The sequence below is a fragment of the Lacerta agilis genome, chromosome 13 (genome assembly GCF_009819535.1).
Source record: "Lacerta agilis isolate rLacAgi1 chromosome 13, rLacAgi1.pri, whole genome shotgun sequence".
Taxonomy (NCBI): domain Eukaryota; kingdom Metazoa; phylum Chordata; class Lepidosauria; order Squamata; family Lacertidae; genus Lacerta; species Lacerta agilis.
In genome coordinates, this window is record NC_046324.1 from 2,413,705 (window position 1) to 2,432,710 (window position 19,006).

The window sequence follows — 19,006 nt, forward strand, 5'->3', positions numbered from 1 at the left end:
GTGCTTCCAGACAAGGGTTTATTGTGGGATTAGTGTTATCCTGAAATGCACGTTTTTCTCAGCATCCACATGAACATCATTGCCAGCCCAGATTTCTCCACATTTAATCCAGATTTACTCTTTCCACAAAAAAATCCAGTAAGTTTTTTAAAGAAGAAAAAACCACTTGCCAACTCCCCATTTGCGATATTGGAATAACCCGTTTTTAGTACAACCAGGGGGCATAGCTTTGGAGCAGTTGCTTTGCATGGAGGAGGTCTTGGGTTCTATCTCCAGCATCTCCAGGTAAAGCTGGGAAAGACTCCCCGCCTGAAAACCTGGAAAGCTGCTACCAGTCAGTATAGACCATCCTGAGCTGGATGGTATGGCTTGGTATGAAGCCGCTGCTCCTTTTCCTGTGTCATAAGGGTGCAGAGCTAGTTGTGAGTGGATTGTGTATTTCTAGTGTGTGCAAAATGGGAATTAATGCTTGCAAAAGCAGGTTTGTGGGGTACGTATCATCTGGTTCTCCAGCACAGGATTCTGCACCTGCTGACACTTGCCACATTGTCATTGGGAGCAAGATGCAGGAGGGAGGGGAAAAGGAACACCCACCACTCCGTTTAAATTTCTCCCAATTCCCAGCATTTCTGTGGGAGATTCTGGCAATTGACTTGTAGATCAGGGTACAATGCAGCTGCTATTTCTTTTCTTGAGCAGGTCTCATAACTTTCACCTGCTTCTATTCATAAAGCAAGTTTCATTTCCTCTTTCGCTGCTTCTGCAATCACTGCATACAAATGTCCCTTAAGCAAGTCTTAATTTTCTCCCTTAGTCTACCTATCCACCCTTACTGTAACTCAAAGATAGTACCACCCCCACCGCATTTGGAGTGCTCTGAAACAGTACCTTCCTATCAAATGTCCATTGACAGTTCTTCCACAAGGCAGCACCACCCATGTGATGCTATCACTTAAGGCAATCACCTCTGTTTGACATAATTTGATCAGGAACTATAGAGACCTACAGGGTACATTAACAAATGATTTTTAGGAAGGTGTAAGAATTTGGGGCTATGCCAAACAGATAATGGAAGACTGAGAAGGTCAAGACATGCGTGCAGATGTGTAACAGTAGCCTGATGTAGGGGTGTGAGTTGTTGTTGTTGTTGTTATACACCATCCATTTGGTTTCTCCCGCTACTCTGTGCGGCTTCCAGCACATAAAAACATAAAAAACGGACATTAAAAACTTCCTGATACAGGAAGGAACTTTTAGATGTCTTCTAAAGGTTGTAGTTCTTTATCTCGACATCTGATGGGAGGGCATTCCACAGGGAGGGCACCACTGCCCAGAAGACCCTCTGCCTTGTTCTCTGTAACTTTACTTCTCGCAGAGAGGGAACTGCCAGAAGGCCCTCGGAGCTAGATCTGTGTCCACTATGAATGACGGTGCATGTGCTCCTTCAGGTATACAGGGCAAATGCCGCCTAGGGCTTTAAAGGTTAGCACCAACACTTTGAATTGTGCTTGGAAACGTACTGGGAGCCAGTGTAGATCCTTTAGGACTGGTGTTATATGGTCCCGGTGGCTACTCCCAGTCACAAGTCTAGCTGCCATATTCTGGTTTAGAAGTACTGTAATATCTTAATTAGATATACTAATCCACGATTTCTGCAACAATACACAAACTGAAATGTGGCCTTCCTTTTAAATTAGCACTTCTCTGAATTTTGCAGTGTGGTTCTCTAGCCAACCTATGTTTACAAAAATGCATGTACAGTCGTACCTTGGTTTTTGAACAATTTAGTTCTTGAACGTTTTGGCTCCCAAACGCCGCAAACCCAGAAGTGACTGTTCCGGTTTGCAAACTATTTTTGGAAGCCAGATGTCTGACGGGGCTTCCGCAGCTTCCAATTGGCTGCAGGAGTTTCTTGCAGCCAATCAGAAGCCGTGCTTTGATTCTGTTTAAAGGTACGGCAGTACTAAAATGTGCATAAAATGCATAGAATAGTGAAAATAGCACACAATACATTATATTTGGGGAAGCTTTCACAAAAGTGTGTATTTTAGGCATACAAAGATTTGTATTTACACTGAAATGCTGCTGAATTTTCATAAGGACTAATAAAAAATGCTGAGTGTGTATGTGGAGAACTGAATTTAAGAGTGGAAAAATTAGAAACCAAAAGAAGCCAAATCAGGCAAATTTGTGCGTCCCTACCATAATGCCACTTTTTAAAGCAGAAAAACCAGCTTTTGGAAGGGCAGTTGGGATTGGACAAGGTTGCTCCCCCGCCCCATTATGCTGCTGCAGATCACCTCCCCACTGGCTTTTCCCCCTCATGGAAGTTCTAATGTCCATTTGCAATGGCATAGATGCAGTTGGGAAAGTTGTGGAGAGAGGACATCATTTGACTCAGGGGTGTGAGTTGAGTTTGGGAAAGGGTTACACTTCTTGCCTCTCTGCCATTTCTCCAATCTTGACTGCATTTCCAGAAATAATCTTTTCAATATAAATAGGGCCACCCCAGTAATGCCATGTGCACCTGAGTGTAACATCTAGTTTTGCCCTTAGATGCAATTAAAGTGTCAAGCCCCCATTGTTGTCGTTTACCTTTTGCTTGCGGGCCACCCAAAAACACCACTGCCTTGAGGTGATAGCATTTGAGGTATGGAAATCACCTGAAGCGAAAGCGTCCCCAAACAGTAAAATCACAAGCTTAGAAGTTACTGTATTGGCCCGAATATAAGATGCACCTGCAAATAAGCTGCACCTTTAAAATTCAAGGCTTGTTTGTGGGTGCGGCCCGCCTCCTGGCACTTCCGCCCTGAACGGGGGGCAGCGGGTGGCCAGTGCCGGTGTTTGGTTCCGAATGCGCTGTGCGCCCGCCTCCCAGCACTACCTCCCCAAACCGGCACCAAGGGAGGCTTGGGAGATGCGGTCAGGACGGGCGCTGTTGTCCCCCACCCCGACGGCCCTCGTGGGCAGCTGTTTCAGCACCGATACCCTAAGGTAGTAAATATAAGCCACACTTTAACTTTTCACAATCAGAATTTAGGGGAAAGTGTGGCTTATGTTCTTGCCAATATGGTACTAGTTTTTATAAGCACATCAAAACTAGCCAGCTGGACTGGTGCACTGGAGTGGGTGGGTGGGAGAAACCCCAAAGCCATGTCACATACTCGTGAGCAAGTTTTTTAGTTCAATTTTTTTGTTTCCAAGCACTTTATCTAATTGGCTGACTGCGGCTCTAGAATACCACCTACTCTTGTGAAAGAAATAATATTGTGGTGACATTTCTACCTCAAAAATGGCTTGAGACCATGCCATCTTAATGACCTACACACACCTAAGTGAGTCTGCCTAAGCATGAAGCTTCTGAGGCCCTGCTGTCTGGTCCTCTCCTAAGAGCAATGAGACTGTTGGGTACAAGAACAGGACTTTCTCAGCTTTGGAATGCCCTCCACAAGGAGATATGTTTGACCTCAACACTGATGGTCTTAAAAAAAACACATTTATTTAAGTCTGCAGTTGACTGAACTGAAAAAAAGATTTATCTGATTGCCACTAGCCCAAACTGGATGACCAGAACAACAACAACAGTGGTGTAAAAACAGTGCCAGTGCCACACACAAACTCGTACCTCTTCCACAAGGTACTCCTTGTCCCCACTTTCTTCCTTGGTGCCACTATAGATATGGGAAACTGCTGTCTCTCAAGGATCCTCAGTGTAGGGAGTTTGCAGGCAGCGGGTATAGACAGGAATTATCACATATAGTGTTATATGTGGGTATATCTTTGATAAATACATGTACTGGGTGCTGAGGGAATATACACTTGCCACACACAACATTCACTTTTGCAAGAAGAGCTACTGATTGTGCCACTTTTTATGTGTGTTTAAAAAAGGGCCTCTTGGTGATTCATTCTGCAGCATTGCCCTGAAGCCCACAAAGAGTGCTGTTGGCCTGTCAATCGCTCAGTGAGACCCTTTGTTTTAAGCAGTGGTGCTCTTATGGGTCAGGAGGATCCAACCTCCAGCTCACTGAACTACATTGCTTTCATTGACATAATGAATTAAAGAATCCATGTTGACACTGTTGAGCGTGCCCTCCAGAGGTAGCTATGACCCTCAGGGAGAGCACACCTTCCCTTCACAAAAGCAGGAAGTGCTTTGAAGCAGAAACAGTTGGAGATGAATGCATCTGCAAAAGCGAACACAGTGAGCCACCAAATGCAAACTGGCTCTTTAAAGGATGGGCATTTGGGGGGGTGTCCCTTCAACCTGTGGTGTCCTGGCTTAACCACATCTCCCAACTATTGCTTTTTGAGAAAAGGCCATTTTAGCATTCAGTTTCTGCGGAGGCATTTTCTTGTTTTGCTTTCTGCTCTTCCGTTGCAGTCCCACAGGTCACCACTAGGCTGCTGACGCTGCTGGCATGTCCCGGTCTATTAAGCCTGTCCTTAATGGACTTGGGTTTTCGAGAATGGCTGTGTAAACTCTTTGACCGTACGGAAGGAAAACCACAAGTCCTGTCAGATTTCACTGACAACAAATTGTCTGTGTAGATCCTTTTGGTGACAGGTGAGGAAGGATGGGAGGCACTGAGACCCACCACTTCACCAACATCACTGTCCTCTTCAGTGTCAGTCAGTAGCTGTTTCCGCTCGGCTTGCATCTCTGCTTCAGACACAATGCCAGGATATTCAGGGGGAGGCTCACTAGCCAGTTTCTGCTGAACCTCATACTTCCACTCAGCAGTCCATTGTTCAATCGTGGAAGGGCACACTTCATCCATGATGGTCCTATACTCTTGGTCCATAATGGTCTGGTTGTTAACTCCTCCAACCATCTTTCCACCTTGTGCAAATATGTAACTCCTTGATTTCATCATGGTTGCTTCGCAAGCACTGAATGTTTCAGAAGGGTAGTACCTCATTGCCCTAGGTTTGTCCAAGGGATAGGAGATGGTGGCTTCCAATTTGGTCCTTTCTAATGCTAAATGAGGGTTCTGAATTTTTGGCCCAGTTCCAGGCTTCCCATTCACAACCATATCCATTTGGTTGAGAGTTTGGGGTGTTGTCTCTTCATTCTTAGAGTGTTCCTGCCTGTCAACTGAGCCAGAACAGGATAGAGAAACATTCTGTGTAACATCTAAAGTGTTTTTGCTGTGATCTGTAGAGGCCACTGTGTTTGCGCTTGCAGGAGCGTGGATACTTCCTTGGCGTTCTGGAGCCAGCTGTAGCTTTGAATCCGCTTTACGCAATGCCAAGGCTGGAGACATTGGGGTAGGAAGGTCATCATAGGCGAGATCATCGGCGTGGTACCTGTACATGTAGCCATCAGAACTGTTTATGCTGCTTTGCCGGAGGAGGTAAGCAGCATCGCATTCCGAGGATGCCCGGGAACGTGTGTGAGTCAGCTCAGCCTTGTCAATGCCTGCCAGTTTCTCCAGAGCATTCGCCATCCGGCCAGAGAGTTCTTCCAGCTGAGAAAGTCGAAGGTCAACCGTCTGGAGAGAGGCTTTCATGAAATGTTCTCTTTCATTCACTTCTTCTAATCTCATAGACATGTTTTCAACTCTATAGAATTCAAATGGGGGGGGGGGGAGGGAATAGATTCATTAAGCAACACAGATTTGTCCTGCACTGTCATTATTAGCCCAGAACAGCACTTAGAGGAGGGCAGTTCTTTTATTAATTGTTAGAGCTTCCAGTTTTACTCAGTTAATCAGTAGGTCATTACTCATTTGTTCATGACATTGGCTTCCACAAACTTAATTATAATAAAACCAAGAAAAGAAAAGAACCAGACTGTGTTAGAATAACTTAGAAGGATTATAACAGTATTTTGGCTGGACGTCACACATTCCTCTGTTGCAGTTTCCTTTGGTTGAATTCTTACGATATTTAGAATATTTTTGCATGGTACTGTGGGCACTGCCAAGCTGCCAGAGGGCCCACAGGCAGCTCGTGAAACCCCAGCATATTTGGTGACACCTTGCAAATCTTCCCAACTTCCTGAGTAAGAAGAACCCCAAGAGTTACAGGTTAATTCCCTGCCATGGGAGGGGGGCTACTAGAGATGGAAGAGAAATTATATTTTGTTTGCATTTGAATGAAATTTGACCTAATTCATAGCCCTCAAATCAATATGTGATCCTAAGCATAACTCTCCTTCAAAATTTGTATGTCTCAGAATTTTGGGATGCAGATGTTCAACCAAGTAGTGCGTACAACAGTGCATGTATTGTAGGAAATGTGTGCAAAATGCATATGTTAGTGAAAATAACACAAAAAACCACACAAGTTCTTTTCAGAAATGAGTACATGTATATTAGTCAAAACTATGTGCTAAAATGTGTTTATTGGGAGAAAATTGCACTTAGATGCTGACAAATTTTCATGAGATTTTTTAAAATGCAAATTGCTGTGAAATTGAGGACTGAATTTAAGAATTCTTTACCTAGGGGCAACTACCAGCAAACTCCTGTTACCACTGAGCAGGTTGTGCCTGTTTCTCCCTTACTTCCCCTTTGTCTTAAGTGTGCAGCATGAAAGTATACTCTGCACAATTTACCCTAATGGATGTAATATATGGGACGCGGGTGGTGCTGTGGGTTAAACCACATAGCCTAGGGCTTGCTGATCTGAAGGTCGGCGGTTTGAATCCCCATGACGGGGTGAGCTCGGTCCCAGCTCCTGCCCACCTAGCAGTTCGAAAGCACGTCAAAGTGCAAGTAGATAAATAGGTACCACTCCAGCGGGAAGGTAAACGGTGTTTCCGTGCGCTGCTCTGGTTCACTAGAAGTGGCTTAGTCATGCTGGCCACATGACCCAGAAGCTGTACGCCGGCTCCCTCAGCCAGTAACGCGAGATGAGCGCCACAACCCCAGAGTTGGACACAACTGGACCTAATGGTCAGGGGTCCCTTTACCTTTATGTAATATATACATTTTTGGATATTCATGAACATATTCACTAGTATGTACAATTTACCCCAATATACGACTTCCAACATTTGTTGGAGAACTGCATTGCAAAAATTATGTAAAGGGACCTCTGACCATTAAGTCCAGTCACGGATGACAATGGGGTTGTGGCGCTCATCTCGCTTTACTGGCCAAGGGAGCCGGCATACAGCTTCTAGGTCATGTGACCAGCATGACTAAGCTGCTTCTGGCAAACCAGAGCAGCGCATGGAAATGCCGTTTACCTTCCCGCCAGAGCGGTACCTATTTATCTACTTGCACTTTGACGTGCTTTTGAACTGCTAGGTTGGCAGGAGCAGGGACCGAGCAACGGGAGCTCACCCCGCCGCGGGGATTCAAACCGCCGACCTTCCAATCAGCAATCCCTAGGCTTTGTGGTTTAGACCACAGTGTCACCCACGTCCCTAAATTGCAAAATTTAGATAAGTGCAAATTCCGAAGGACTGCCTTGTTGCAGTTCATATGTTGATTCAAAATATTGTAGATTTACCTTTAAATGTGAACTGAATTGAATTTCTCCCCCATCCCTATGAATAAGTCTCATTGAATTTAATGAGCCTTTGAGTAGACATGTATATAATTGCACTGTGAGATGAGCAGGGTATAAAGAAGGAGGAGGAGGAGGAGGATTTATTATTGGTACTCTTAAAGTAGAATCTCAAACTTATTGTGTTGCCTTACTCTTTCCTTCAACATCTCCAAAGGACGCTAGTGTTGAAGTCCATGCTTTGTCTTTGCCCACTGCAAGTGGCAAGAAAAATAAACCAATTCACTGGCTACCTTTCTGAAGTAACTCTGATACGTTCGTCATTTGATGACTGTTCTTCATCTTCTTTTTGTCGGAAATATTCCTCAACGCATTGCTCCTCAAATTCATACAGTTTTTTCAACTCTTCATCATTTAGAAACAGCTCTGAAAGAAATTGAGGCAGGGAAAGCATGTATTTTACCCTGTCTATCAACCCCCCTAAACTCTGAAGAGACTACTACCACCTCAACGTGCATTTTCAGGCTACTTGTAATGAACATTAGGCTCTAATGCTGCAAGTCTAACCCCACTTTTCTGGGAGTAAATAGATCTGAGTAGACATGGTGAGATTTGCACCGTTAAGGTACAGTTCTGTGCATATTCTAGCCTGTAGCCATATGGCAAAAATCTGGCAAGCAGGCAGTGGCTAAACACTCTGAATTTCTATAGTATGGCAGTTTGCACACTGTCCCTTGCTGAAATTAAAATCCAATCTCAAGTCCTGTGTCAGAAGAATTCAAGGCCTGGTTTCAACTATTGGAAAGTAGTCTAAAATATCAACAACTCAATCCTGATCATGTTTACTCAGAAACAAGCCCACCGTATTTATTGAGGTATGCATCCCAATCCTTTTTGTAAACTGCTTTGATGGTTTTTTTCCTTTAACATTCAAGTGCTCTATGAATTTTATGAAATACATGCATAAATAATCCTATGCATGCTTTCTCACTCTGTTCAATGGGAAAGTGTGCTCAAGGTTGCACCCTTAGGGCTGGTTCACCTGACTCAGGGACACAGATTATCCCTTCAATATCCTATCCCATTCTGTGTACCCCTTTCATAACCACATTTCCAGCATCTACAGCTCCCATCAGCCCATGCCACTTTGGATAGCAATTGGGGATGATGGGAGTTGTAGTCCAGTTACAGGTTCCCCACCCGCTTTTGATTTAGTACAACTAAGCCTGGTCTCCCCACACAGCAGCATGAGACAGTAAAGTGGCTACAGATGGGGGATGTTTCTGAGTTCTGCCCACCTTTCAAAAATGAAAGGTGGGCAGAAAGTCAAAGCAAGAAGGATCCCAATTGGAGCCCTGCTGTGCTGACTTTCTGCTTGCAGGTGGTCTATGGATGGGACCTTCAAACCCCTTCCTGACCCCTGCTATGGTGCCCAGTCAATCCAGATTTACAGCACAATGTCTCTTCCCCCCACACATACTCAGTCCTCGGTCGCGTTCATCTTGGTCCCCTTCTCTTCGTTTCTTGCAGCGGCAGCAGAGACGAACTATAATGATGTAAAGGTGGCTAAAGATGATCATGGGTGGAGGAAGCACCGGCCGGTCATGGAAGGTCATGATCAGCTGATACCGCTGGAACTTCCAGACTTGGTTGGAGATAGACTTCACTTCAAAGAAGGTGTTGCTGCAAAAGACACACCCCAGCACACTCCTGTTGAGTAGCTTCACTACTAAATTGCCAGAGAGCTAAGTAAAAGTTGTGAGAACTCAGTCGTCTCTTCACATGTTGCCAGTTTAAAGTTTCCACATTTGGGGGGGGGCTGGGGCGGGACAAGAACATGACACAGAGAGGGGAAGTTGCCTCCAGAGTGAACCCTATTTGCCTCGCCATGGAAATGATGGCATCTGTTCAGAAATAGATAGTGCTGATCAGTTCTCCTTGAGCTTAGGGACTGAAAGGGATTGATTCAGTTTGCAATAGTTACCGGTAACCTTCCTAATTCACACTCCCTGAAACAATAAGTACAGCTACCCTGTGAAATTCGCATTTCTCTAAATTTTGCAAGACACTTCTCCAACCAAAAAGTGTGCACAAAAGTGTATCTTATAAATGAAAATAACCTTAAAAACATACATACTGGGGAAACTGCTTGCAGAAATGCATATATTAGGTAAAATTATGTCCAAAATTCATCAAAAGTAATGCACACAAAAGTGCAGACAATTTTGTGTGTGATCCTTTTTAAAAGAAAAAAGAGAAATCCCTAACTTGATGCAGAAATGAGGCAAATTGAACTTCAGATTGGAAAAATGAGGACCTGAAATTGGCAGATTTGTTCTACTGAGATTTCAAGATTAGGGTGGTGCCCAGCAATTGCTGCTCTCATGCCCAGATAATGTCTCAGTATGGACTAGAAGAGCAACCACTAGGGAGAGAGTTGCACCAGTTGCCCACTGCCAAAAGGACCTCTGCAAAATATCATTTCTTTTGGAGCTGATTATTTGAAGCATGGCTGAAACTGAGCATTGCAAACAACGCATCCTGGCGTTTGATGTGACATTAAGCATTCAACTCATGAAAGGCCCTTTGTAACATCAAAGCCCATAGAAGCTCTACATTGTCTTGCTTTTTAAAATGCTGATCAGCTTGACCTAAATAGCAATGTTTGCAAATCTCTCTCAGAAATATATTCTGTGAACTTAGTTCACAGAAAATGGGCAGGGAACCTTTTTTCTGCTGAGGACTGCATTCCCCTGGGATCAATTTGGTGGGGGCTGCATGCCAGTAGTGCAGGGCGTGTGCTAAACCAGGTTACTGGAAGCATATTGGCATTTTGTAATGTTTGAGTTCATTCACAAGTGGACAGGTTGAGCATAGGTAGAAGCACAGAAGTCCACTGCCCCCACACCAGACCTGGAAAGAGGCAGCTAGCACCCCCAGATGTGCTGTTTGCTTATGGATCCCAAACTTTTCTCTCTGAAAAACACTTCCAGAGGGGCAGCTGTGTTATGCTCTGGTTGCAAAAATATGAGAGTGTCTTGTGGCACCTTAAAGACTTAACAAAAGTGTTCCTGAACTCAGGGAACTGGGTTTGAGTCCACAAATGCTTCTGCCATGATAAACTTGTTGGTCTTTCAGGTGACCCAAAACTCTTTCTTGTTTCAGTTACCTGGGTCTCTCTTAGTACAAAACTTTACCCTGCTGTTACTCACAGGTAGCTTGTTCTGCCACCCCCCCAGCTAGAGGAATAAATAAGGATGCGTAATTTTCTCTAACCATCTCCTAGCTTCTTGGGGCCATCTTAATTACCATGGAGACATATCCCTTTTGTCAAGTCCAAAACTCTGACCGAGTATTGCCTCTGGGAAGGCCACACTGATCAATGCACTCAGAAATCTGATTGGAAATCCATAGCAATTGCATCTCTTCAGCAATGGGATTACATGAGACCAACAGCCTGAGGTGGGGGACACATCGTGCTCCTTCTGGGTTTGTTTGTCCACCTTTGGTCTCCATCCTGCACTCAGTTCTCACTGGTGGCTCCTAGAAGCTGTCAGCATGCAACAGCACCCACAACCCAGGAAGGGTTTTAACTGGCCAGCTAAACCAGATGAGGGTAGCTGATGGGTCTCAAAACCTTGGTGAGTTAGGGACTTTCTGTCAAGGGTGCTTCTAGTTAAAGGAATGTGCATGGCAGAGAGCTCACTCTTCATTGTCAAAGATAACATAGTTGCTTTGCTTCTCCTGCTCCAGGTACCTACACACATCAATCTGGCATCTAGGCAGCTACTCCCAGTTCCACACTCTATGAAGCAGTTGCAGCAACTGGGGACCACTCCCCCCTACCAGTTTATGTACCTTCCCAAGTTGCGCTGAGCGCATATAGCCAGAGACTATGCCTGCATGGAAACTTCCTCTGCTCGTCCCACTTCAATTCCCTCCTGATTCTGGGAGACAGTGGTGCAGGAGAGGGTGGGAAGCACTCGGTCCTTCACATGCGTGGCCTTCCTTTTCCTCCTCTTTCTCTAGTTCTGAAACTTCTCCTGCTTCTGATTCTCACCTCCTGGCTGGTATAGGCCCTCACAAACCACTGCCTGCCTCACCTGGGTCAGACTCCAGCCCCCCCCCCCCTTCCCCTGGTATACACTCCTCAGCACCCTGCCAGTCTATGACACTTTCCCTGCATGTGAAGACAGGCTCCAGTGGATGGAGCAGATGAAAGCAAGAGTGGGTCCAATGGCCAATAAGGTGGTTTCAGCATGTGCTGTAGAGGGAAGTGAGGGGCAGATGGGGCTTGTGAACCCGGGAAGGAAGCCCTTCTAGGAGAAGGAAAACTGATTCTAAACCTCCACTGCTTTGTAGGATATCTTTGGGAGAAGAAAAGGCTAAGGAGTAAAGCCTACACAAATCTGGAGTGGAGTCCGTAAGACGGTTGGATGGCACCTTGTACACTTCCTTCCGGCAACTCCTGCAGCCAAGCTACTGCCAAACATCTTGCTCTGCTTTCCTTTGGACCACATCAGTGAGGCCAAGAGGGTGGTCTTGTCACCTGGGCAGCCAGAGGCAGCCTCCATGCGCACTGTCCAGGCTTGCACCCCAGGGAGGTCACTTCGGTGCTGCTAATGCAGCTGTTGGACTTCACCCACAGAGGCACACTCCATTGTCTCTTGACACATGCCAAAAACTGGCTGTAGAAGTACTGGAGAAATGCAAATTTTGAAAATAGCTGCATTTCAGCTTGTGTATTTTTTCTCTCTCCCTCCTCCCTAATGGTGATGGTTATATTTTACTACTTGACAATTTGGTGCAATGGTGTTTGGCCATGTAGACCCTTTCACTGTTCTTGCACTGTCTCTCTTCATTTTTGTGAGAGTCAACAAATTGCACCCCCAAGTCTTCTGCAAGAGAAGAGAAGCATTGGCAGTGCAACAAATCATGGCCCATCCCTGTGTCTGCCAAGCAAGGATGGGTTAACTGCATGACCTACTTCCTACAATGTTGATTTTATTTGCAGTCCCTTCAGATAACCACCATTGTGCATGCAAGAGAATCACTTTCTCTCTTCTTCTTTTTTCCCTTTTAAATTTAGCTCTGCGACTGGCATGTGACTCCTTTTAAAATGCACGACCTTTTCAGCTACTGAATATTCTACTGTAGATAGCAAAATAAAAGACAGCTTTGTGAGCAAGTCTGATTTCAAAGGACAGCACCCAAACTGGGCACAGTGCCCAGGACAATGGCATGGATCTACACCCACCAGCAATCCAGTTTTGGACACTGGCAGCAAAAGATAACAGTGTGATTGAGCAGTAAATATGGGCATCTCCCCTGCTTGTGTGTACGTGTTAAAGCAAGCAGCCATATGAGACCTAATGCTAGTAGCAGCTCATCTAAACCCAGGGAGGGCAACTTGTGTGGTCTTCCTGGTGTTGCTGGGCCACAGTTCCTACCTGGAGGCCCACAGATGCTTCAGCCCTAATCTAAACAGATGAAGCTCTACCCTTCCCTTGCCCTTTCCCTACTTACACACAGTACTTTATTCTAGAATCAATGGAAACTGAGTACACAGTCCAAACACAGTCTAGATCTGTTGCATATGTTTCACCCCAGAAAAGGGCTTCTTGGGAAACTGGTTTCATTCTGAAAAGAAATGTTCATTGCGGGTTGCTTCTGCGTTACCCCGCAAAGTTTTAATCAGAAAATGGATGTAGGCAGGCCTGGCAATGCCAGGGTGTATTCTCACTTGCCCAAAGTCTGGTGGGTACCAAGATCACAGTCACTCCTTGCTTTTCTGTTTACCTTTTCTATGTGCAGGGAGGAAAAGGCATGAATAACCTGATCAAGAGGAGGGTTTTCAAGTGTGTGTGTATCAAGTATCCATCCTCACCCTTGCTGACAGCAGGGTGATAGCATCTAGATCGAAAGCAGCATGCTGATGAAGAGCACAAGCAATTCCAAATTGAGAAAAACTTCCATTTCTTGTGCATGCAGCCTCGCTCTCTTTGGCCACAGTTGATCCTTCACCTACCTTTCTCAGGGTCCCCCTAATAAACTCCACCAGACCTCTTCACAGTAGGAAGGAATCCAGAGTGAGTAGCTCCCTCGTAAGCAAAACACTCACTTGAAAACAGCAATCAGCAAGTTGACCAGGAGAATGTTGGCTACCAAGAGGTAGCAGGCCATTATTGCGGGAGTCAGCCATGCGCCAGGGATGCACTGGGGAAAACGCTTGCCATCCTCATCATAAAGGTTTTCCCCACATGGAGCTGAGGATGGAATTGGCTTATGGTTATTCAACATGGAGCACATGCAGCGAGGGCTCTGTGTAACTGGGGGACCCAAGCCCAAGGTTGTTGTAGGGCCCAGGGCACATGCTTAAGTAACGGTCCTTTTCGTGGGGCAGTGCAGCCTCTGAACACACCCAGGTGGGTTTACACAAACAGTCACCTTCTCCCTCCCATACACATTTCTGATTTCAAAAAATAGCAGCCCCCAACCCTCCACAGCCCCACAGGAATTCAACTCTGTGGGGCAAAATCTGATAAGGGGCAGACTGGTGAAATCTGGCAGGTCAGGGCAGAATGTGAGGGGAGGGGGTGCAGCCTGTTGGCTTGTGGGCAGGACCAGGGCATGAGGAGGTGGGTGGAGCCTGGCACAGTCTAGAGTTCACCGGCTTCTTAGGTCATCTGGAAGCACAGTTTTACTGGCTGGGACTAGAATTAATTGGGTACCCAGGTCAGTGTATGTTTGACTCAGAGTAGGCCCACTGAAATTAATAGACAGGATCAACTTAGGGCCATTTCAATGGGTCTGTGCAGCACCTTTCTCACAGAAGCAGGCTCCTTTAAAGACATTCAGAGTCATACCATTACCACAGAGCCAAGATTCACTTCCTTTATCACAGATATAGGACCTTTTTTTTTAAAGCAATCACACAAACAGCTGCACAGCTTTAAAAGCCTCTTCTGGGGATTTTGGACTATTGTTATGGAAACAGCATAGGCCTAGACCCTGCCCTGGTTGTCTAAGATGCTGCAGAGACCTGTTGCAAAATTTGGGTTTCTGATGGGTCAAGACCCACTTCAAATCTTCAGCTGGCAAAGGTGGGTGTATGAGGTTTTAGGTGGCGGCGAATTTGGGGACCAGGTCATGACAACATGGCAGTGGCAGGTTTTGCACTAAAGCTGAGATGAACTCTAATTAAAGGGTCACTGGGAAGGCGGGGGTGGAATCCACCAATAAAAACATTTAATTGATTTGTCAACTGCGTGCAAAGACTTACGATTAATTTCCATGGCATAGACTACACAGCGTTCCGAAAGCAAAGAATAAAAATGCAAAAAACAGCATTTTAAAAAGGGATAAAAGAACAAGAGAACAGTAAGAAAGGAAAAGCACACATGTGACTGACAATATGGTTGCTCTTCAGCTGCCAGAGAAAGATAAGGCCTTCAAATGTTTTAACAGGCAAGAGACATGCTCTGAAACAATGGCTCTTGTCAGGACTCCAGAAGGCCTTGCAATTTCCTTTTCTCCTGGACTTTCCGAAACATTATGTATGGCAGCATATTTGTGGCAATCAAAAGATAATTACAAAAGGCAGCTGGCAGATGATCATGTAAATATTCAAGCTATTTCAATTATGTAAGGATGACGTGCGCAGACTCTCACCACAAGCACAAAGCACCACAAGGCAATTGCACAAGATGGACAGTGCGGCCACCCTGGGAACACTTTTTGCTCTCTGGAAACACAGAGTCTAGATCTGCCTCACAGAGAGGGATCTCAGGCTACAGCAAGGGTCAGGGGCTCCACATGGCTCAGGTCCAGAAGGGAGCGAGGAATAGCTGCTAGTGGGAGATTTCAGCAAGCGTCACTCACACACTGTAAAGCCAAGAAGGCTACAAACCGTAAAAAGCTGGTTTTCTTTAGAAATATGCACACCATGTTAAATTGAGGTGTTCTCTCTTTTTTTAAATTAAAACTATGCAGAAGGCTCACCCCTTCAGCCATGCCATTTAAAAATAAATAAATGAGACAATGTTTTTTGCACAATCCCACTTGAAAGAAATGCAAGGGTCATTTACAAAGAATATGGTGGTGGTTCCTTGATGCTCATTTTATTGTGCAAAAATGCTCAGCTGCTCCTTAACTGTGTAGGGCACACAAAAGCTTCCCCTGCCAGGCAGGGCTTCTTCACTAGAGAACTGTGTGTTCACGGGACTATTTCCTCCCCCTGTTGACTGTATTAGCAGGTTCTTAAAAGACTCAAGACGCACACAGGTCCATGACACAAATTTGCCTAAGATTTGCTGACAGGAAAGAGGTTTTCTGTAAGAGGGAAGGGATATATGAATGCTCTTTCTTTTTAACTTGCAAAATAAAGGGAATTGGATGCAGGTGAAGACACAGTTTGAAAGAGATAATCATGTCTGCCACAAAGACAAGCTACAAGGCTGGTTCATTTCTGGGTCCAATTCAAGGGGCTCGTGTTGGTGTTCAAAACCCGAAAGGGCTTTGGCCCCAAATATCTGAGAAGCTGTCTTCTTCCGTACAGACCCTTCTAGGTGTTGAGATCACCAAAGTGGGCCCCAGTGGTAGTTCCACCTTCTTCAGAATCTGCTTTAACTGTTTGTCATTCTGAATTTTAAATTGCCACAACCTCCCCTGGGAGCTGCTGGTGAAGGGTGGGCAATAAATAATTGTAATGACAGCAGCAGGAAGAAGAAGAAGAAGAAGAAGAAGAAGAAGAAGAAGAAGAAGAAGAAGAAGAAGAAGAAGAAGAAGAAGAAGATATGCATGCTCTTTCTCTTTACCCTACAAAATAAAGGGAACTGATTGAGGGTGATGGCAAAGTTCAGAGGAGTTCAATCATGTCTGCCACAAAGACAAAGCTACAATAATCGTAAGCAGAAAAAGCGATGCCGATTCCAAATTAAATGTTGATTAATTCGGACCCGATCATCTGCCTCAGAAACAGGAAACAGAATCTTACTATGAATTCTGTTCTTACGGTCTATCTGGTCAGCAAACACCTCTCCATAGATCATCCAGTAGGGCATGTAGAAGATGTTGCGGACCAGTCTCCAGGACGGCTGCTCATCGGGATGCAGGATGGCTTGACGGGCAACTCCAAAGCTCATCAGGACCACCAGCATTATCACCACAAAGTACAGCATGTCAATCATCTGCACCAAGGAAGAGCGTAGAGCAACATATCAAGAAGGGAGCAGCATAGAAATTACTTAAAAACAATATGAACATGATCTGTTACATATTCCATTTATGAATCACTTCCTATGAAGCCAGTCTGCTCCAGACGTCAGATCTGCACCTCTTTAATACCTGTCCAACTCTCAGGGCATGACAATGTACTCCTAGGGAAACTTTTAAAATATAATTTGGTTAATCTTCCAGGTGCCCCCTCTCCTGAGACTGGGGGTGGGCAGTTGCTATGGAAAGGGCCTTCTCAGTGGTGTCGTACCAATTATGAAACAGTCTCCCCAGGATTATTTATCTGGAACCAAAGTTTATGAGTTCAAGTAACCAGCTTAAATGCTTTTATTTGCCTGTCACATTTAATGACGGTTGATTGTTTTTGACTGCTGCTAAAAAAAATTTTTGCAATGTGTTTTTGATGATATAGTTATCATTTAAATTGGAAGTCATGTTGTATGTTTTTTTTTTTTTAACTGAAAGGTGGGCTATAAAAGTTTTAAATCATCATTGACATTCCCATCAAATTCAATGGATCTTAAAAAAGCAGCACTTTGGCTGGATCGTGACCTTAATGTTTGGCTACATCCAAGTTTCTGTTAACAAACCCTTGCAACAGTGTTCAATTTGTGCTAAAATGGAGGGCTAAGGTTGCAGAGAGAGCCATCTGATAAAACATTGCACAGAAATACCCCAATTCATCTGGGGTTGTAACAATTCTCTCTGGCTCCTAGTCCTCCAGTAAGTCTCCAGTTCTCCATTCAGTTTCTTAGAGCTTCTTGCTTTCGGATAAGCTGCAGCTCCACTCTGCCTTTCTTTAATACCTGCCATGACACCTGCCCTCTCTGTTTCAAAACATAGTTACTTACCATTTTTCCAATCATCATGACATAAGGCCCCAGGTACTTATTCACACCAAAGATGTCCAGTACTCGGATGTACCAGAAAATGATATCCACACAGTAGATAACTCTTCCATAACTCATATAAGGCTGGTTTTGCAAACGGAGTATGGCTCCCACCAAGAACACAGAAATAGCAACCAAATCAGTGATGTTCCAATATTCTTGTAGCCACACTTTTATTTTCTGACTCAATTTACCTGGTTCTGACATCAAAATCTGAAAACAAAGTGGTGGGAAGGGGGAAAGAAAGGTGTTTAATGTGGTAACGGGAGAAAGAAGCTTGAGACGTAGCAGCTTCTTACAGCCAGTTTATCCTACTTCAGGTCTCTTGGGCGTTCAGATACCCCAGTGAACATGTGGATGTAAGATTATGCTGGGGAGGGGGCAGCTTTTGCATCCCTAACTGCTTTCCTCCTTTCTTGTGACATCAGAGCAGGTTGAGTATTTCAAAGGAACACTTGACAGAATGGTTGAAATTACCTCTCTTACTTTCTCCAAAGCCAGAGTCACAATGTATGAAATGACAACCCATTCCTGGAGTGAGGGCCAACGATTCATCGGTACCAAGATTATATAGTTGAACAGCATTAAGTACCCTAGGTAGGATATCTGGGGAAAAGAAATAAAAAGAGACCTCACGCTGCATTTTAGGGTTGATTCATTTGTAGGGATGTTGGGTGATGGTGGTTTCACAATGATGATGACACTTCTGCTTAGAGACCCAAAGCAGGGTTCTCTCCCCCCCCCCCCCAATTTACAAGTTTTTGTTGTGTTTTGGAAACCGGTAATTACCAGTAATTTCGGAGTAGGGAATAAAGAAGTGAGCGGCCAGCCTACCACAACATTGAGCTTTCCAGATGTTCTAGGGCCATTGTTCCCATCAGCATGGCTAATGGTCAGCAGCGACACATTACATCAGCAGGAGAGAATGGAACAGGTTTTCACAAAAGGTTGAAAATAATTTTCACTCACTGTGTAAAACCAGAACTTCACAATTGGTGCATTATAGAATTCGTAGATCTTTGTTCCAATGGGAAGGCTCCTTTGCTTTTTGTTCCCATCTTCTTCATCTCCCTTTCGGGAACCAGTATCAGCATTTGCATCCTGAAAGACAGGTAGCTTAGGATCATAGATTGTTCCCACTGGAAGGCTCTCATCCATCCAAGGTTAAAGGGGGTGGGGAACATAGACAAACTGTCCTGTTTGTTTGTTTGTTTGTTTGTTTGTTTGTTTGTTTGTTTGTTTTTCTACAGGCACATATTATCCAGTTGTAAGAGCCATTCTAGAACCTTCATTCCTTAAGGTATGTAGACTTGTCTGTAGTCAAATAGGTTGTGCAGGTTGTTCATGCTTCAAAAACCTGCAAAGCCTGTTTGCCAAAACAACAACAGTGGGACAAAAGCAATGAGTGTGAACAGCAGAGG

General features: G+C 44.7%; 1 protein-coding gene across 6 annotated transcripts in view; it reads right to left on the reverse strand.

Annotated features, from left to right (window-relative positions):
- Positions 1-3,188: 3,188 nt before the first annotated feature.
- The window catches only part of TRPM1 (transient receptor potential cation channel subfamily M member 1), a 52,204-nt gene continuing 36,386 nt past the window's right edge, over positions 3,189-19,006 (reverse strand). For 3 of the 6 annotated variants that reach the window (XM_033166885.1, XM_033166883.1, XM_033166886.1), the window contains 8 exons: positions 18,555-18,686; positions 18,063-18,191; positions 17,547-17,798; positions 16,457-16,649; positions 13,583-13,727; positions 8,942-9,144; positions 7,755-7,887; positions 3,189-5,565 (listed from right to left, as the gene is read on the reverse strand). In XM_033166885.1, the coding sequence (XP_033022776.1) occupies positions 4,326-5,565; positions 7,755-7,887; positions 8,942-9,144; positions 13,583-13,727; positions 16,457-16,649; positions 17,547-17,798; positions 18,063-18,191; positions 18,555-18,686 (2,427 nt within the window). In that variant the 3' untranslated portion in view covers positions 3,189-4,325. The remainder of the gene's footprint in view (positions 5,566-7,754; positions 7,888-8,941; positions 9,145-13,582; positions 13,728-16,456; positions 16,650-17,546; positions 17,799-18,062; positions 18,192-18,554; positions 18,687-19,006) is intronic. The other 3 variants (XM_033166884.1, XM_033166888.1, XM_033166887.1) reach the window with 2 other exon arrangements.